Here is a 19,834-nt window from a genome sequence, read left to right on the forward strand (position 1 = left end):
CCCCCCCGTCGGCCGCGGGGGGGACCCTGCCAGAAGCACCCGAGCCGGCTGGTGCAGCTCTACTGCCGGATGTGCCGCCAGGCGGGCTGCGGACAGTGCGTCTCCGAGGAGCACCAAGGCATCTTCCACTCCGTCAACCTCATAGACACCGTGTACCAGGAGGAAAAAGTGAGCGCGGCGCTTCCCCTCCGCCCCAGGGGTCCGGCCGGGAGGTCGGGCTGTCCCACAGGGTTGCTTTTCCTCAGAAACGCAGGGAAAACCGCAGTGTGGTGGGCAGGCGAGGGGCAGCGAGGGAGCGCGCTGCCCGGAGCCAGGAGTCGGGATTTGTTTGTGGAGTCCCGGAGTGTGCCTTCCCCCGCTGCCCTCAGGCTTCGTCCACCACATACAGGGGACCGGGCCATTATTACAGTATCAACAGATCTGTACCCCACTTACCAAATCACCTGAAGAGTTGGGGTAGTGTGGGGAGGGTGTGGATGTTTGTTTTTAATATAGAGTCTGGCAGTCTTTGCTGGGAAAGCACAGTGATGCTAAGAGTTTGTTGCATGTCTAATTTCAGTGTTTCCAAGTTCAGGAAGATGCTAGTCCTACTAACACAAAAAAAAACCCCACTCACAGATACCTTGTTTATAGGCTCTCTGAGCTGGCATATGTAATTGGGTCATGGATAATTACATGTCTAGAAATAGATGGTTTAGGTACATAATAACTTAATAAATGCAAAACCAAAATGCATTCCTGTTTGGATGAAGAAAGCAACTGCCTGGCCTAATGGTTGATTGGCTGGTAGTAGTGGTAGTAGTTGTGACTTTTGCCAAAACAGCTACCATCTGGGTAGAATGAGCTTTTTGTGCCCTGTGCAAATTGTGTGTGGGGTGGCATGTCCTGCAGTAGGTCTGCTCTGCAGTAACTGAAACAACTGCAGGGCAGTGATTAAGAGTATAGGTATGAAAGTTTAAGTACAGCACTGACTGTTCTTAAAGCCAAAAGTTGCTTTTGCACTGATTTCCCTCCTGCCTCACCCATCACCTATTGCATGTCACTCAGGAAAGCAGGGAAAAACAGTCTTTGCGCTAGACTGTATGTAAAACTTAGTGATACTGTAGTGAGGTAAAGGAGGAAAAAACAGTGATAATCTTAGTTTAAAACCAAACAGAATTAACTCAGTTTTCGACAGCTTTCTGTTTTATCAGTCTGAGGCATTAAAAAAAAAATGTCACACAGTTGCTTGTCAAACTAGAATAACAGCATTAAAGCTTATGATGTGATAGATGTGGGGGGGGAAACAATGGTTTAACTGTAAAGTAATCCTGTAGCCATTCTAGCAATATGCATTGTAGGTGAGCCGAAAAACATTACTTTGAGAGAGAGAAATAGCAGAAGAAAGTTTGCATCCTGATCCAGGAAAGCATTAAATGTTACTAAGTGGTGTTTTCAATCACAACCTTTGTTTAATATGTTGTACAGAACATCCCATGATGTGATTCTAGATAACCACTGAAGTGTATTTATTTTATGAAGTGGATAAAGTTGTAATAAGTATTTCAATTGTCTTGCAGTTAACCTTCTTCAGCAGTCTGAAAAAAATGAGAATAATAAATGAGAAGCTGATGAATGAAATCTTAAGTCAACCAAATGATACGGATGTGAGTTACAGATGCTGGGTGTCATTTTTATATATATATATACACATATGTGTCTTTGTTTCTCTTATCATAGGTTAATCACAACATGGAGGGTACTGGTGCTTCTTGTGATATAGGTGTGCTCTGAGCTTAGTTAGGGAAGTGACTCCATGTAGACATGGCTACTGCATTTTCATCTGTTTTTATGTTCTTGTGCTTCTAGATGGCGCTGAACAATGATGCAGAGATAATTGCATTGGAATTTGGAGAAATTTTCAAAACTCTGGAAATGAAGAAACGGCAATTGCTAGAAGATGTTGAAAATCAAAGAAGTAAAAAAGAGAAAGAATTTCAGATTTGGAAAAAAATGAAGGAAACTCACAAGAAGACCATTGAGAATTTTTTGAAGGACTGTGAAAAGCTTGTCCATGAGCGTGATCCTCAGCGTTTCCTGGAGGTGATGGCCTTTCTGTTATTGTTTGATATCAGTTGTATAATGAACCTCAACTGTCATGTAGAGCCTGCTGTATTGTAGATTATGATTACGATAATGACTGGACTAGGAAAAACAAATTCAACAAACAAAAAATACACACTAAAATTATTTAACACTTCATACACTTTTTTATACTAGTGCTTTTCATTTTAGAAAAGTTTGAAAAGTGTTCTTTGCAGCTTATCAGTGATATTTAGTGAATTCAGTAGATGCTTATTTTCTTCACTGAAAATTGGTAAAATTAATATTGACTGTACAGCTGTTGCTGTAACACTTGATATATTGTGCTTCCAGCTGTGAAAATAAACTGCCTTGATGCTAGGTAGGGAGATATTTACTGCCTTCAAAATTGACTCACATTTATTTGCTTTTTCATGTTTATTTTCAAATGCTTTGTGTATTAAGCACTTCCATTGCATTTTTAATTTGTAAGACATTAAAAATGCTTTTTGGGGAAAGATTGGAGCCCAAACCGATAATTTGCTTGTGCTGCACCATGGAGTAACATACTGGGATACCCGAGCTAAGGTGATAGCACTGATTCTGAAACCTGCTGTAAACTTTGCACTGAGGTGTGCAATAGAGGTAAATCAGCCTTTTCAAAGCTAGCTTGGGTACTTCTGATATACACTGTACTACATAGTATATACGCTTCTTCATACAAGACCCTGAAAGTCTTCCTCGTAGCGTTTAAGAGAACTGCAGAGGAAAAACAATGTTTCTGATTTAGAGGTAAATGCTAGAGGAATTCAAGACACAAGCTTAATCTTCACCGTGTTTCATCTCATTTATGTCAAACACTGTGGCTGCAGTTGTATGGAATTTAGGCAGGTGGTAGATATGGGGCAAAGTACTTAAATAACTACTGAATTTTGTGTTTTCTTTAACTTCAAGGCTTACGCTTTCCTAAGAAAACACAGCATATTGCTGTTTTCGGGAATGGGTCTTTTTGCTGCCTTCAGATAAACAAGAAGCTAGGAAAGTTGACTAAATTTCTGGTAACAACTCGTTACCCACAGTAAAAGCAACTCCCGCTTTTGGAAGAAACATTCTGATTGCAGTGATTAGTATGCCTTAAACTTAGGACCTTCCCGCCTGCCCCCCATAACACTACATCATTTCAGTGAGGTGGGGGGCTGGGGGAGTGGTGGTGTTTTAAGATTCAGTACAGTGAGATCACCGGGTTTTTATAGGGAAGCAGCTAGTCTATAATCCAGTCAGGTTTTTTACTTTCCATTACATGTTCTTTGGGAAGTGACACTTTACTACACTGCAGTGCACTTCATACTGCCATTATCTGACTGATTTTTAAAACTAAAAGACATATTTTATTTATTTTTTTTTTAATCTCAGTGTAATAGCATCTTGAGAGCAGGTAGCAGAGGCTTCTCTTACCAAAAAATACAAAATAGTCTTTGGTTTGAATGTTTACAAATATTTGAACATCTGAAATGGATTATATAACCATATGGATCATGATTCATGATTTGAATGCCTTCATTTTGCTCCGAGGCAGCTCTTTTTGTCTCTAACACAAAATATTACAAGATACGTCGTTGTTGCAGACATCCTTTTTTTTTTTCTTTACATTTGGCTGCTCTTTTTTTTTTTTCCTTTTTTTTTAATGTTAACAGGTTTATTTCCTATAGTTCTGGGAAATGAAGACAGGGAGTTCAGTCTCAATTATTTTGATAAAGCAATAATCTCCTGTTAAGAGTTGGAAGAAAACTCATTCATATCTTACGAATTCTTGTTTTATTTATAGGTGGCCTGTGGCTTGAATACAAGGTATTTTTTTTTTTTTATGCTTTGTTAGTTCTGTAGTGTAATTTTAAAATTAAAAGCTAAGAAAATAGTTACTTTGGATATGGTCAGGTACGGTGACTTAAGATAAAAATAGTATTTAGTAATTAAGACACTGTAATACTTTCCGATTTTTGGATGCTCCATATTCTAAGATTTAGGAAATATGTCAAGAATTTTAGTGATGAGATTAGAGATAATCAGTCTTTTGAATTGGCTCCCTGACAAAAACTGCGTATAGGTATTCATTAATACATGGTGATGGGATATTTTTAGATATCTTGCTCAAACTCAGGAACACTGAAGCGTGCCTGGAGCTTTTACAGACATCTTTAAGTCTAAGACCGTGTATGGAGATTCCACAGTGTCTTCATTTTTGTGTTTGCAGGGCACATACCCTGTATATTTCTTTCTAAAGATTTTTAATTACATTTCTTATCACTTTTTAATCAGAGTTTAAGAAAGAATATTGGAAATGGAGTTCTTTGAAGTATGTTGTGAGTCAAACTAACATTAGCAATGCCCTCTGAAGAAAGAGTATAATTTAGATTCAGGTGTAGCACATGAAGAAAAGCGGGGGATTTTTAATCTTTTTGCTGAACTACAGGCACTACTTCTTGCAACTTTCATTGTGTATGAAACCTAATTCAAGTGAATCATTAAGTAGTAAGTTTTAAAATCTGGGAAACTTGAAATTTTATTGAAGACTTTTTTTTGATTTCTTCTTCCTCTTAGTGATTTCTTTTTAATTTTTTTTTTTTTGTATCAGGCAGGTGTAGTTTAGTTGTTGGCATGTGAGCCTTAAGAAAAGTGTTGAAGTTTGGGTTTTTTTTTTCCTTTTCCAGAATGAAAACTCAGCTTGACCTGATGAATATAGCGTCCAGCTATGAAAAACCACCAGAGTATACCCAAAAGAAGATGGATATCAAACCTGTGGTTAATGAAATCTTGGCTTTGAAGTTAATGCCCGTTAGTGTAGGCATTGTTAAAGGTAGGGAAGAGGGGAATTATAGGACAAGACTCGGGAAGTCACTCTAGGAACCTGCAACTTATGGAACTAATTGCTAATAATCTGCATTGCAAAAGTATGCCACTGATCAGAAAGCAACTGAGCAAATTGATGGATGGTAAATTCATCAAGGGCTTTTAAATGCATTTTGTGAATGTGCTTTCTCTACAAAGTCTCTGTATTTGGAAGCTGGGGGAAGTATCATTAGAATTTTCCTATACAACCAGTATCAGGTTAGGGTTAGGAAGTGTGTTGCTGCACTAAATGGGCATTTGTTGTAGTGCAATATGAATGTCAACTATGTTCTGATTAAATGCTTTTACCTCATATGAGAAAATGTTATGTTTTGTATCGGGGCAAGCATCTCCAGGCATTTGGAAAACTTCTTATGCAAGCCTCTTGCTTTATATCGCAGAAATTTTGACAAGTACTAGGATCTCACTTAGGGGAATATACTTCTGTTCTTAATCGGAACCTCTGTTTAGATGCACAGGAACCGTTCAGTATTTTCCATACTTAATATGCTCGCCATCAGTGTTGTTATATTCTTTCTAATAGATCTACCTTCTGGAGGAAACGAGAACTCAACAAAAAATACTCTACTTAAAAATAACGTAAAGCCATGGCAGGACCAGAAGAATATACCCAACACGTTTCTTGTAAGTTATTGACTATGGGGCTACAGCACTGTGCTATTTTGTTTATTTTTGTCTTATCAAAATGAACTATAATGTCTGCTACAAAACATTTTTCAGCCTGTATCAGGACAGGAGGAAGCACTAACAGACGGTAGCAGGATCTGTACTCGCTTAATGTCAATATCTGAAATGTCAGCATTTCAAAACATGAGTCATGAGGTATGATTGAGCATCTGTTGTAAGTATGGCTAAGTTACTGTTTGTTGTGATGCAACTTTCTAAAGAGCTTGTATAATCTTTTTTTTCAGTTTTCTTAACAGAAATGTATCCTTCAAATTCTAGAATGTAAATCTGACTAGGTTATTAAAGCTTTCAGGATTTTACTTTTTTCTTTTTTCTTCAGAAAGCTGGAACTTAATCTTACTACTAACTTCAGATACTTATTTTTAAGTTTTAGTGTGACTTTTTGAGTCAAATCTGTAGCTTTCTAACCCAAATAAGCTTGTTTGAAGAGGAAGTCATCTGTATTCTGTTTTCTGAAGATAACAGAATTGTCTTCTAAGAATACCTAAATTCCTGATAATTTGACATGAAACTGAGTCCAGTCTTTTTTTGTTTCATTTCCAACTATACAACTAGATTTTTTTTCACTTAATAGCAGTTCAGTGTGGGTGGCTGAGTATGGTTCTGTACAGAATTATTCTAGTTACAGTTAGTGAAGCATGGCTGGCAGTGAATCACATAATGTATGTCCTGAGAATACCAGTGGCAGATGACTGAATGAAAAAGTTGCTTAGGTCCTTTAAATACAGAATTATTTTTCTTTTATTGTATTATTTTGGAGAACGTCTAGTTTCTATTCCCATTGAGAATGTGCGTTCTATAGTTATTATATCTAGTTTAAAAAAAAAAAAAAAAAAAAACAAAAAAAAACCACCCAAACAACCCACCACTTAAATTGGTTTCAGTTGGTTATTTTTCATGACAATTTGAGAATTTGCCCCTTAACGTCTAAGCTAGTATTTTTAGCTATTTCTGGTTTTGGCAGTGACTTTAAATACAGTTTTCTATAGTCTCCTATTTGAAAACCTACTTTGTCTTCAGAGTTCCTTGTGTGTCTTGTTCAATTGTTTTTAAAGAACTTTTTCCATAATGACTTGTGTTCTGTTGCCTTCTAGCAGCAATACATCATAAATGCTATGGAATATACAAAACCTTTTCTTCAGTCTTAGGATTGTATGTGAGTTTTATAACTTCTGAATCCACAATGCCATTTTACTTAATGGGATTTTTTGCTTTAATTGTAGGAGTTACGTTACAAATACTATATGGAACATCAGAAGCTCAGCAATGAGTTGAAGACACAAACTTTACTTGCAAATAAAAAGTATAAATTTGTAACTGCAGAGGCTTCGAAGGACAGGTCCTCAGGAACTCCTTTTCTGTCTTCACCTACCAAAGCAAATAACACAGATAAAGTCAAAATGGGAACCCTGCAAAGAACAGATGGCTTTGAGAGAAGCTTTTCTGGAACCAGTAATCATGGCATCCCATCCACAAATGTGAACTTTTCTGAAACAAACGGTGACTTAAAATTACTTCATGAGAGAAGTTCACAAGAAGTAACCACTCCAGCCTCATCAGAAAACTCTAAAGACTTAGCAGTTAAAGAAAAATTGCCAATGCAGGCATCGGCGGTTATTGTTTCCAGTGAAATGGACACAAATTCTAGCACTTCATCTGGCTTAAAACCAGCAGCATCAGTAGCTGTTACTGTTTCAAGTTCAGAATTTCTAGATGTTTCTACAGAGAGACTTTCTGCTTCACCTTTTGCTTTCAGTGCATGTAACAACTCATTACCCAGATTTATTAAAGATGCAGGTACACTTTCCTTTAAAAAGAAAGACAGGAAATACATTTTCCCTCAGTTCTATCTGGGAAAATGTGATCACGCGGATAAAAACGATAATAAGGATGAAAGCAAATTTAGAAAAAATGGTCCTGTAACCAAAACCGCAGTTTCTGATGCTTCAGCCAATCCCAATTCAGACTCAGCAGAAAGAGAGAAGCTGGATTTTTCATTTCCCTTCGGCAATTCAGAAAGAAATTGTTTTGCAGGATTGGGAGTCAGCAATTCATTTAAGGGTTTACCATTATCCTCACTTTTTAGCCAATCTGAGAAGCCATCTGACAAAAATACATCATCTCACACGACAGAACAAACACCTTGTGCAAAGGAAACTGCAGAATATGGTACCCAGAAGCCATCTGTCTCACAGGAACAAAAAGCTAATGCCTTGGAATCCATCACAACTGTGGCTTGCAGTACTTCAGAAACCAATGCTGCAGATGGGGTGAGTGATGTCTCTGAGTCCCCCCTTCTCCCCACTAGTGGTGTATTTTCTTTCAAAAATAACTGTGCTCAGTGGCCTTCACCAGTATTTTCATTTGGAAGTATTGTCAGAAATACCTCTGATTTGCTGACTTCCTCCATGTTTTTGTCTGGAAATGGTACTGAAAAAACGGAGACAATGAAATCTCCTGACAAAACGACTCTAAATCTAGGGAAGCCCGTGTCTTTGGAATGTGCAGAGCCTGCTTCTAGACATAGTCATCCAAAATGTGAAGGCTTATTGCTTCCCATGAACTCGTCTAAGAAAACTGGAAGTGCAGAAATGCTTGCTGATAGTAATTCTTCTTGCAGTCAGCCTGTATGTTCACTTGTCCTTCCTGTTACACACGAGAATGCATCTTCCACTCAGCTTACTATTACAGCAACAAAACAAGCAACAAAGGTAAAAGATGAAGAAAGTGAAACTGTTGCTGAAAACAACTGTTCCTGTCCTCAGAGGGAAGATGCACCCGAGTCTGTGCTGTTTCAGGATGCAGCTTGTTCTGTTCCTGGCACACGCAGTGATCCATCTTTAGGAGGTTCTGTGCTTAGGGTAAATGAGGCAGGAGGAATGCCAAGTGACAGCGATTCTGACACTGAAGAGCTCAGCCAAACATCCGTCTCTACTGACACCAGCAGTGCATCAGAGTATTTTTCTGTTGCCGAAGACAAAATGTCTAGTACAAGAAAATCGGAGACATGAAGAGAGTGAAATGGAAGATAACTATACTTTCAATAAGCTGGAATGAAATAAATGCTACTTAACTCATTAAAATAAGTGGGGATACTTGTGTTTTTACAGCTGCTGTTCTCCCTGATTCTTGCCAATTTGAGGTATCTCTGTGTTAGAAACATAACTGCTTATTAGCAAGTACAATGTACTAAAGCGATTTTTATAGTACAAACCCAAACTGAAGAAACAACCAAAAATGTTTTGTCCGGTTAAAGACTTAAGTATGACCACGTATGCTGTATCTTTAAGAAGGCAGACCTTCCAAGAAGTGCCACTGGGGTATGCGCGGATGGTGGGGGACTGGGGTGTCCCAGAAAGCAGGTTCAGTGAAGCCTCAGCAAGAGGAAGCGGTATATTGCTGTTTCGGTGCAGCAGCAGTTGCAGTAGGGTTAAATCAGTAATGAGAGTACAGTAAGCCTTCACCTCGGAGGGAGGGAGGGAGCAGAGCCACGGGGAAAACAGGGGATGTGGAAGGGCGTTACTGAAAATTGGTTTGCACACCTCCCTTTGGCTGTTTTCTTTTTCTGTGATGTATTTGGTATGTATTGAAGGTGCAGCTTCTAGTGTGGTTTCAATAATTTCTCTTGTGCTTTTGAAATTGAGACACCATGTCAATGTTCTTGTACGTTGCAGAAGGTTATCAGCTGCGCTTCTGAAATGCTGCCTTTATGAAAAGTAACCGTCACAATTAATTTTCAGTTCCTTTTGGTACCAGTTTGGGAATCAGTGGACAGATAACTTGCTGGTTTGGTGAAAGCATTAGGAGAATCTAGCTTTTTCAGACACAAAAAATTCCTTTTAAAGTTTGTGTAATGACAGGTAAAAAGGAAAACAGCACTTCTCACTGTAAGTATTAATGATCCAGAACTGATTGAATTCTTAGTCTGTGAAATACGATACACAGTGATGATAAAAATACCATGTTTTCTAGTTTATTAACTATTTGTTGCATCTAAGAGATAATTGTGCTTTAGTTATTAGAATACACAGATGGTAGTACTATTTCAAGTTAAAGCACTATTTCATTTAGTGTCCACTCTGCAGACAAAGCTGGTGCCAGATTTTAAATAAATTATTCCTGCATTAGGTGGACATGTAAACTGGCAAGTATTGGATCAGAATGTTTGATATCCCTTCAGAATTCTTCACTGGCACCTAGATAGTAGTCATCTTTTCTTTTTTTCTTTTTTTTTTTTTAATTAATCCAAATTATCTTTGTAACTTCATAAGCGAAATAGTACTTAAATTTAAATCTCTGCAAGGCTTACAAATATACTTACTGTGACAGAATACTTAGAAATACTATTATTGGTTTAGGAAACATTGACCTAATTTTAATTTCATTTGTGTTAAATTCTTGGCCTCAGTTTTTCTGTGGCAGTGCATTCATCTATTAAATGTGCTGAAAAGTAGACTCTAGACTTTAGAGAACTTATTAATCTGCCCTTTGCATCTGCATCATCGTAAGGAAGGCGGTGAAAAATCTCTTTATTGTTAGTTTTATAGTTCTTTGTGTTCTCATCTCTTAAGTCTTACTGTTTTTCAGTTCTCTAAGAATTTTTCTGCTTTTATCTCTAGACATTCTTGTCAGTTCTTCTATACAAGTAGGGGAGAAGTGTTAAAAAGGTATTAAGTTAAATTGCTGGAAGACGAAGGCTGAGCATGATGATAATGCCAGAAAGCGTTATGGATGGAGGTCGATCTCACTGTAATGAAAATGAGAGAAATGAAAATGCTTGTTTTCTGCTACAGTGAGTAAAAAAAATTCCTCATGAGCTTGGGTTATTCAGAAACCCTATTGAGTTTCTTAAAGTTGTTTGGTTTTGACATATCTTCCATTCATTTCTCTCACAGTGTTTCATAACAGTTTGATAAAGTTAAACTTTAAAGCAAATACTATGTCTTTTGGTGAAAGGACACCTTTATAAAGTCATAATATAAACAGACTATGATACACTTTTTTTTAAAAGCAGAAATTGTTGGTGTGTGGGTTCAGTACACTCCTAGGATGGCTTTTCAAGCATGACAAGTTGTTGTCTAAGTGCATTATAGTTCAGCACTAAGGTTTTACAGAGGAGATACATGTTAAGCACGATGTTTTATTTGCAGTAGGTCACAGTAAAATTAAGTCCACCCAGATAGTAAATCAGTAGAATTATTGATTTTTCTGATATTTTCTCAAGTTGATTCCTTGGTCATTTTGACTTAGTCACATGGTCATCATTCACTATTGACTCCTTACTAAAAGCTGTAACAGGAGTGAGGTCCTTTTTGTACACATTATTAAAAGTGCAATGTTCACTGCTTTTATGAGCACTTTAAGAGACGCTACAGTCTTCAGCATATAAAATTAGTACCTGGTAATAGACCTCATAAGTTTGTTTTTCACCCAGGATTTCATGCTTACTCATCACATAACTGAGAACACAATAGGACCAATTTTTGACTTTATTCCCTGGTCAATTAATTGTGTCTCAGCTAAAAAGATTACTCCATTTGTATCAGGAAACATGAACATGGAAAGGTCTAAATAAGGTCATTCTACCCTAGTTGAGGAGCAGTTATGCAAGATATCTACATATGGCATGACTTGCAGACAGTAAAGAATGATTTGAGTAAATTTTATTGTTGAAGCAGAGTTAAAGCAGTTTTTTCTACCACTATGTTCCATTTCTGTCATAATTTTCTTTCACACATTAAAAAAATGGAAGGAGAAAAAGGTTTAAGTCAGTTGATAGTAGCTCAGCAGCACAACCTGACTACGTACAGGTTTTCCCCCCAGTATCTCTTAGCAACGTGTTACATGTGGTTAATTGGTGCCTTGAAGAGACTTCAAGTCAAAGACTTCATCACTGATTGTTTGATGAACACCAGAGCTAATTCAAAGAAATGGCATTCTGAATTGTCCTTAATGCACATTTTGTTTATTATCAAGAGAATACCTTCCATCACTATCTTGGTCATCATTATAAGATTGTGTGTGGCAATGAGGACTGTTGTCAAAGCCTAATTTTCCTATCTAAACTCTGGTAATGTCTGTGTATATTTTTTCAGACTTAAAACAGACTTAAATGTGGTGTTCAACTGAAGAATTCTCAGGAATAGTATGAAGATACTGCTGAAAACTTTGCTCTTTCCAGCAAAAAACCCAAGAAAATAGTTAGGAAATGTATTTTACTAAACTCGGTGATTTGTCTTGCAAGGGACTTTTTGACAAGTATGCTAGAGGTGTCCTGGATCTTTCTGACTCCTAAGGATACAAAAGGTGAAAAATGAAGCAATTCTCCATACAGTTGGAACATTTTATTAATCAAACTTCAGTGTATTGATACAAAACCCTCTTTATATTTAAAATTTTTTAGACTAAAATTACAGACCGGTTTAAAAGGTTTCATAATGGTTCATGAAGGTACTACTTCATAACTTAATAGAAACCTTGGAAAATAATTAGACCAATTTATTTGATTATGATTGCCAAAGCAATTGCTGAACATCCTTCACAAATGGGCTGAAAGTTTCCCATGCTTGCCTACTGAGAGGCTAATCTCACCAGCTGTTGGAACTGTGACATTTGTTCAGTATATTTCTGAGAGCTGTCTTAACATATATATCACTGCCTGGAAAAAGAAAGTGCAATTGCCTAGTTTTGTAATCTGTTAGAAAATTATTTAGCTGATATTGGAGCTGCTAAAATGTCCATGTCTAAAGGCTGATTTTCTAAAGTAAGCTTTGTATTACTAATATTGGCTATTACTAAAGCTTTATTATGAAACATATTTGGTAACTCAGACCTAGTCACTTCCTAACTTAGAAGGCTGCTGATCTGTGTGGTAAGAGTATTATGTATTTCTGCCTTTTTTTTTTTTTTTCTTCATTTAACAGACTCCAGTTTCTCTGCATAGATTTTACCGAGTTGTTGAAATGCCAGTAGAACGTTGTCATTTGGATCATCACACAGTTCACTCAGTGATGTTCTGTTTAAAAAAAAATTTAAAAAGCACTGTTTCATTTTAAGTTGCTTTCAAGGTAAATTAATTATTAATCAAATATACAATATTAAATTTTAAAAATTAAAAAGCAAAAGTTTATCATACCCAATAGACTTAATGAGGAGTGAAAAATCCTTGAGTAAGTGGTAAGCATCTCCTTCAACTAACCTGAAGAAAGAAAAGAATTCAAATGGATATACACTATAACATACTGGTTTACCTTTAATAAACCCTGCCATTTAGTTTGGGTAAGGATGCAGAGAGCATATTCCATGGCCTCAAACACTGACATACTAATTCATTAGGATTACTGTAGAATATCTATGAGCTTAAAATAATAATGCTGTAGAGACATGTTTCTATAATTACACTAAACATATAAAAGACTCGTGAGTAATATTTGGAAAAATAAGATAATTTATTAATATTAGCTTGGGAACATGGTTTCAACTGTTTGAATAACTAACCTGTCACAAACTAAAGTGGAATGCTATACTTCAGATGAAAGTGCTGGCTAAATTGAGTAGGAGATAGCATAAGCTTTCTACAGATGTTGAAGACCCTCTATTTTGCAAAAAGGACCACTGATTACTGAAAAGCAACTTAATAAGCCCAGGTCCTAGTAATTAAGAATACCACACTTTTAAAAAATTACAATCAGTATTGTGCTAAAAATAATAGAATGATTTGGGCTGGAAGGGGCCTTTAAAGATCATCTAGTGCAACCCCTTGCCATGGGCAGGGACATCTTTCACTAGCCCAGCTTGATAGAACCAAAGAATGTGTTTCTATAATTAGTATATTTCCTTATCTCTTGATAATGTAGCATCAGTGCCAAACTCCACTATCGTAACTACAACAGTGCATGGAACTTGTATTCTGTTCTTACTGAAATCTTCTTTGAAGAGCTTACAAAAAAGTAGATAATATTATATGCTCCAAACAGCAGCCTCAGGAAGCAGAGTGAAGTGGTATTTTCCTACTCATAAATAAATTCCTGGCTCTGAGCATGAAGGCAAAATAAAGATACTTGATAGAGTAGTTGAGAGAGGGAGCTTGTGGTGGAATTTTTTGAGCTGAGGTTGGGAATAAAACAGATAATGAAGGCATTCACGTAAGAACTGCAAGCCAGAAGTTTAAAAAGAGATGGTTATAGAAGGTTATAGAAGGCTGGTGAGATTCAAAGGAGAAAGTGATGAAAGTAACAAGACATCACATTTAGCAGGTGCATCTATAAAAGACTGAAGTGGACCACAGGGCTGTAAACAGTAAGAGCAAAAGAAAGAAAATCTCAAATTTAGCTTCTAAGAAGGAACAGAAGACTGATGCAGCTTATAAATTGCTAAATTAGGAAGGTGAAACTGTCTGAAAGATTATTTGTTTGGAGCTCTATCAAGTCTAAGAGCTTGACAGGCTCTTCAGAAGTTGTGTTGTTTTTTTTTTTTTATTTAATCAAGGTTTTTTTCACAATGAAAAAGATCAGGAATGTCCCTGAAATGAGTGCCCAACACAGTCGCAGTCGTCTAGAAGATAGTAGCAAAGAGATGTCAAAAGCTTAGTAAATAATAGAAACAGATTAAAGGCGGAATTTGTGATCAGTGTTAAAAGAAACAGGCACAAGAGTGTAAAAGAAAAGGCTAAAACTCAATTTTTGGAAAAGCTAGAGCATAAGTGATCCAGGAGGAGAGAAGAAAGGAAGACTGCATGTACCACAGGTTTAAACATGAAAATATTATGAGATAAGGCAGGGGTCCACCAGCTTGGGCACGGAGTTTTTGGTGGGTGGTTGGTTTTTTGCCTTTAAAGAGAGAAGATAGTATGATTGAATTATAAGGACAAGTTGCTAAATGCTTAGAAAAGGGGAGGCATTGAAGCAATACTGATACAAATATTGAATTACTAGCAAATTTTGCTTTGCTACTGTAAAAGTCAGGTTTCTATGATGACAGTCTTCCTGTTCCAGAAAAGAGTTTGTTTTGGATGCAGCAAGCGACGAGAGGTAGGTTGACTAGCTCACGTTGCTGTTTGGTCAAAATAACCTGTGTCACTGAGGTCAAGACTTCCCATTTATTGTACTGTTTTGAATACCCACCTAATACTTTACAGCCATTGCCACTGGACTTTAATATAGTATATGTTTTATTCTCATTAATTCACTTAATCTATCTAATCATATTTAACAGCTACTCCATCCCTAAGTTCTGGAGGGAGAAGGCTTTAAAAAACAAAAAGATGTACTTATTTACCACGTTGTAAACATTGCTGGTCTTTAATCATATTTAAAATTGTAGTACGTACCAGTTATCAGTTGTCAATGCAACCAAGCAACCATGCTTATAGAAGTCCAGTGCATATGCATTGAGTGGCCTCTTCCTTCCTTGATTATCATACTTGTTCAAATAAAGCAAGGGGCAGTTTGTGACATTAACTCCGAGGGAACGTAAGACAGCCTAAAAAAATAGAATTATCTGCTGAATAGCTGTTGTGGTTTTGTTTATGTGCCTGTTTCTTCAAAACTACACCTTTAGACCCACAGCTGGAAAGTTCTACTCTTCTGATCCTACACCACTCCAAAAATCTGCACAAGTACGCATAAGCTGTAGACACAGGAGAGTGTTTGTTAGTAAAGTTACACTGCCAGTGAAGCTCTGGGACATTGAGTAGTTTAAAGTTTCACTAGGCCACCAGATTTCTCTTGAGTTTTAGATCAAGATTTTTCTGTATGCATAGATCATGTATTCATACTCTCTCACTCGTGCTTTAAGTGTTTTAATCAACCTTAAGCATGGAATCTTTTTAAGGGTGAGGATGAATTTCACAACCCCAGTTGGAGGAATTCAGTTTTTTCTATTACAGAATTGTCAGTCGTGTGGTTATTCCCTAACATTCCTACAAAGCCCATGTAGAAGACCGCAGGAAAATGCAAGCTGAGTGTAAACATGTTGATGTATATTACAATTAAGCTAATTCACATACTATTTAACATGATCACTGAAATCCAGTTGAGAAGCAAATGATCAATGCAATAATGCATCCTTTTGCTAGGATCCTTGAGACTATGGTGTGATTGATTTTAAAAAACAAATGAACTCCTGATGTGGAGAAAACAAACTGGGGATATGGTTTGAATCTCAAATTTTAGAGTCATTTACTTGTCTCAGTGTCAGGAGGAACAGGTGCCCTGCAAGAAAGCAAACTATTTACAGAATATTTTTTTCCTACATCCATCCATCCTTTGTTTCTTGCACTGTGATGATGTAGTGCCACTCAGTGCTGATTTTTTTTTTTGAAACCTTTCAAATTGTTTCTCTAAAAGAGTGACACTTTAGCACAGTGCCATCATATTACAGATAGGCAAGAAAAGTGTAATAAAAATATCTGTATTGAACTGTAATAAAATTCTGCCCCCCCCCTAAAAAATAACTTACTTTATTAACGATCTCCCCATGCAACAGGTTGTTATCAACCACTCCAGATAAACATGCAAAAGGTGAGATGGCAGATATGCTTTTGGTGTTGTCCATCAAATAAGATGCTAGTTCAGAGCCATGCCACTTCTTAGATGTGAAATCTAGGCAAGAAGTTTCAAATACAATGTAAGCTGTGCAGACACAAGTTTCCTTTCAGCAATCTATTTTAAAAGCAAGAAATTTTCAGTTGAGTGGATAATGATAGGAAATACAATTAATCTTCTAAACTTAAATCCTTCTTGATACAGGTTTGTTTCTTTTGTTCATAAGAACCTCTATGCAATTGATTATAGTATATAAGAAAAAGCTTTCTAGTGGTGAGAATAATTACATCTTAATCCCCTCTTCACATCTTAAGCCTTTCTCCTTGACTCAGCTGTAGCCAAAATTGCTAACAGCATGGAGCTGTGCCAAGACCAAAGGGAGTGTTACTATTAGAAAACTTACTTCACCTCCTTATTTTGTCCTACGTTGAAGAAAAACAGGTTTTTTCAACCTGTATTCATAGGTCTTAATAGCTAGACATCTAATAATCTTTATTGCTATCCTCTGAACTCCCAGCCAACATTCTTCTTGAAGTGTGGAGCTCTAAAGAATGAATATTCTAACTGAGGCCTTGTTAGGGCTTAAGTACATGAAGGTTGTCACATCAAGCACTCTGCTTTATGCAACCCAGCATGAATTTCTGTTCTTACAGCAGTATAGCATTTCACTTAGCTTATGGTCTGCCTGTAACTTCAGTCACTGTCTGTAGGACCTGTCTAGTTATTTCTAAATGTATTTGTACTTTTGATTTTCCTTTTCTAAAGAGAAACTTATTCCTTCTTCCCACATTGTCAATAATACTTTCATTCCTTATGCTGCAACCTTTTCTGCTTTGTGTTATGGTAAGTTTGCTGTAGTTACGCTGTTTATGGCATTCATAAAAAAAATTTGAGCAGTCTGACTTTTTTTTTTTGCAGCCTCGCCCCAACTTATCGTAAAGTCTCTACCACCTCTTGAACTGGACATGGTTTGATCTTGTATTTCTTTTTCTGTAAATCTAATGGAAAGTGTTTCTTTCAAAGTGAAACGGCTGCAGCAAAACGGGGAGAATGCAACCATATTACGCCTTCTATTTAAGCAAAAAATGTTACCATTCAAATAGAATACAAATTCAATTTCTGCAGCTCACATCCTGGGTAAAAGTAGCATTAGTAACACTAATATATATAAAGGAATATATACCCTGAAAATGAAAGGCAGCCTATGCTTCGCTTTTCTAATTTGGAATTCCATCATTTTGTGATTTACAGCTCTTCATGTCTGACATTTTTCAGGTAACTTATCAAGGTGTGAGGTCCCTCCACTGTTAAAATAAGCAATCTTACACTGAATATGAAAAAATAGGATTTCACTATAGTGTTGCTAATGTTACACCATTATGCAGCACTTTCCAGTACTCTATACTGGAAATGGAAAACTGCTATTTACTATCTCAAGCCATACGTAGTAGTCAACCTTGTTTTGCTTTCACCTTATCTGTTGATCTCCCCCAGTGCCTCACCTTTGTATTGACATCCACTTTATACAAAACTTTCTATGATCCAGGTATCCCCATACTTGAAATTCAAAGTAGATGACAAGATACAGTAGCTTCTAAGGTGATTTGGGCTTTTTTTCCCCCCCCCTCATTTGTACACAGCAGAGACAAAAAAAAAAAATCACTGTACCAGTGCAGGAAAAAAGGTTTAATAAATACAGTTATCTGCTATAATTAGAGTGCTTCCTTACTGCAAAAATAGTATTTTCAAAGGCATGTTGTTTTTAGAAGAGCTAGGCAATGGGGTAGTGGTATATTACATTGCTTTTATATCTCTCTTCCAGGAAGTAACGTGACTTTATGCAGTAGTTAAATATTTTTCACCCAATCCATATTGCTTGGTAATTTTATAGTCATGCCTTTTCATATTGCTTTGGTTATTGGACATCATTTATTGGCATAAGTAACTTAGTTGATTTAACAAATGGTGCAATGTTTTCTTCCTTCAATCTTAAGGCTGTTCAGATGTTGAAAATCTAACCTTTGTAAGACTCTGAAAGCACTTCAAGTATCACAGGCATTTGGGGATCTGCAAATTCCTTGATAATTAGATAAAAAGGCTTTAATTCAATAATTACATTTAATATATTTTTCCCTTTATGAAAAACTCCCTTTGATTTTTATTTCCTCTACAAAATAATAAAAGAGTAGCAACTAAAATGATCCTTTTCCTGTACAAAACTTCTACCATATACAATACAATCTATAATGGCTGTAAACCAAAAGTGAAATAGAAATTATATCTCTTTATTAGTATGTCTGACATCACCATTTTTTTCTTTACAAAATAAGAACTAACTTTCCTAATAAAATAAAATTTCACAAATTATGAATATGCATTAATTTTCCACTTCCTACCTGTCCTTGACAGTGGAAGTCTGTATTCTTGTTCCATATCTGCCAGCTTGGCGGTTGTCAGAAGAAAATGAGCAAAATTTTCCTCTACTTTGGTGTTGTACTCTTTTACAGCATCCGCAAAGTCTTTTGGCAGATCTTCTAAAAAGACCTGAAATAACATGCAGTTTATTGCTTAATTCAGGTAATTTCTCCAAAAGTGTCAGTTCTACATTGATGCATACATCAAGTATTAGCACACACATAGCATATTAGTAGAAAGAAGGAAAGTACAGCTCCAAACTTTACCCAACTGGTCATACTGCCTGACCATCTAGAATGAATAGATCTTAAAGATGAACATGAATTTTGCGCAAAGAAAAAAAAAAGGCATGGAAGATAAACACTAAGAACAAAATTCATAGATTTTTAGTTACAGAGTACCTGGCAAACAACTCTATTAAAGATGTTTCAGCTAGCTAAAAAGTGACTTTTGAAGGGCTGCCTTTCCCAGATCTTGCTTTGCATATCTTGGTCTTCAACCAGTTCCGTACCAACATGACAGACTGATGCTTTGCTGTCATCAGCCACAGCAGTCCCATAATCCCTCCTACATGACTAGCCACTTTTTAGACATAAATAATATTATTCCTCTTGGAATGCTTGCTGGAAACTGGCCACATAAGCATCTTCATCTGGAATAAGTTTTCTTTGTTGTTCCAGCCATAGCTGCGTCCTCCAAAATTTTAAGGCTTTGCACAGAAGAGCCAACAGGAGCACATTACCAATGTTTCACTTTCTGCCTGTACCCATGGTGGGTTAACTTCATGCATACCTAATGTTAATGCTCATCCTACTAATATTGTCCTATTTTTTGAAAAAGCCCTAAGCCTACAGTGTCATGTACCACAGAGCACGCTGGTGTTCTTCTAGGTCATTGGTATGTGTCACAAAAAGCTACAGCTCCTTAGACGGAGACAAAATTCTAGCAAAGTGAGGAGAAGAAAATAAGTTGCCATTTGGAGAAGAGATCCTTGAGTTGTATTGTATAACGAAATGCTGTGTTGTTTATACTTTTACATTTTGCAATATCATGACAGTAACTGCATAATCATCTGTCATCGCTACAACATACTTGAATAATCTGGTACTTCTCATTTAACCTGCCAGCTGCTTCTGTGGTTAAATCAAGGCTTCTTTATTTTAATCCAGTAAGTACTTCTTTCATTATTCTAGCTACTTGTATTGTGTGTAGGTGGCAAG

At 36.6% G+C, this 19,834-nt stretch overlaps 2 protein-coding genes across 2 annotated transcripts in view; one reads left to right on the forward strand and one right to left on the reverse strand.

The window, feature by feature from the left end:
- Positions 1-69: 69 nt before the first annotated feature.
- LOC104294198 lies at positions 70-8,666 on the forward strand. The gene is made up of 9 exons (XM_009893779.1): positions 70-168; positions 1,560-1,646; positions 1,849-2,082; positions 3,887-3,909; positions 4,770-4,915; positions 5,492-5,592; positions 5,689-5,790; positions 6,879-7,639; positions 7,742-8,666. Exons 1-9 carry the CDS (start codon positions 70-72, stop codon positions 8,664-8,666), a joined length of 2,478 nt encoding a protein of 825 aa, XP_009892081.1.
- Positions 8,667-12,567: 3,901 nt separating this feature from the next.
- Positions 12,568-19,834, reverse strand: part of DDX60 (DEAD (Asp-Glu-Ala-Asp) box polypeptide 60) — a 47,264-nt gene continuing 39,997 nt past the window's right edge. Inside the window, exons 34-38 of the mRNA XM_009893733.1 lie at positions 18,596-18,743; positions 16,114-16,256; positions 14,984-15,135; positions 12,791-12,853; positions 12,568-12,670 (exon numbers count right to left, since the gene is read on the reverse strand). Coding sequence (XP_009892035.1) covers positions 12,568-12,670; positions 12,791-12,853; positions 14,984-15,135; positions 16,114-16,256; positions 18,596-18,743 — 609 coding nt within the window. The remainder of the gene's footprint in view (positions 12,671-12,790; positions 12,854-14,983; positions 15,136-16,113; positions 16,257-18,595; positions 18,744-19,834) is intronic.

The sequence above is a fragment of the Charadrius vociferus genome, unplaced genomic scaffold, assembly GCF_000708025.1.
Source record: "Charadrius vociferus isolate BGI_N301 unplaced genomic scaffold, ASM70802v2 scaffold59, whole genome shotgun sequence".
NCBI classification, from domain to species: domain Eukaryota; kingdom Metazoa; phylum Chordata; class Aves; order Charadriiformes; family Charadriidae; genus Charadrius; species Charadrius vociferus.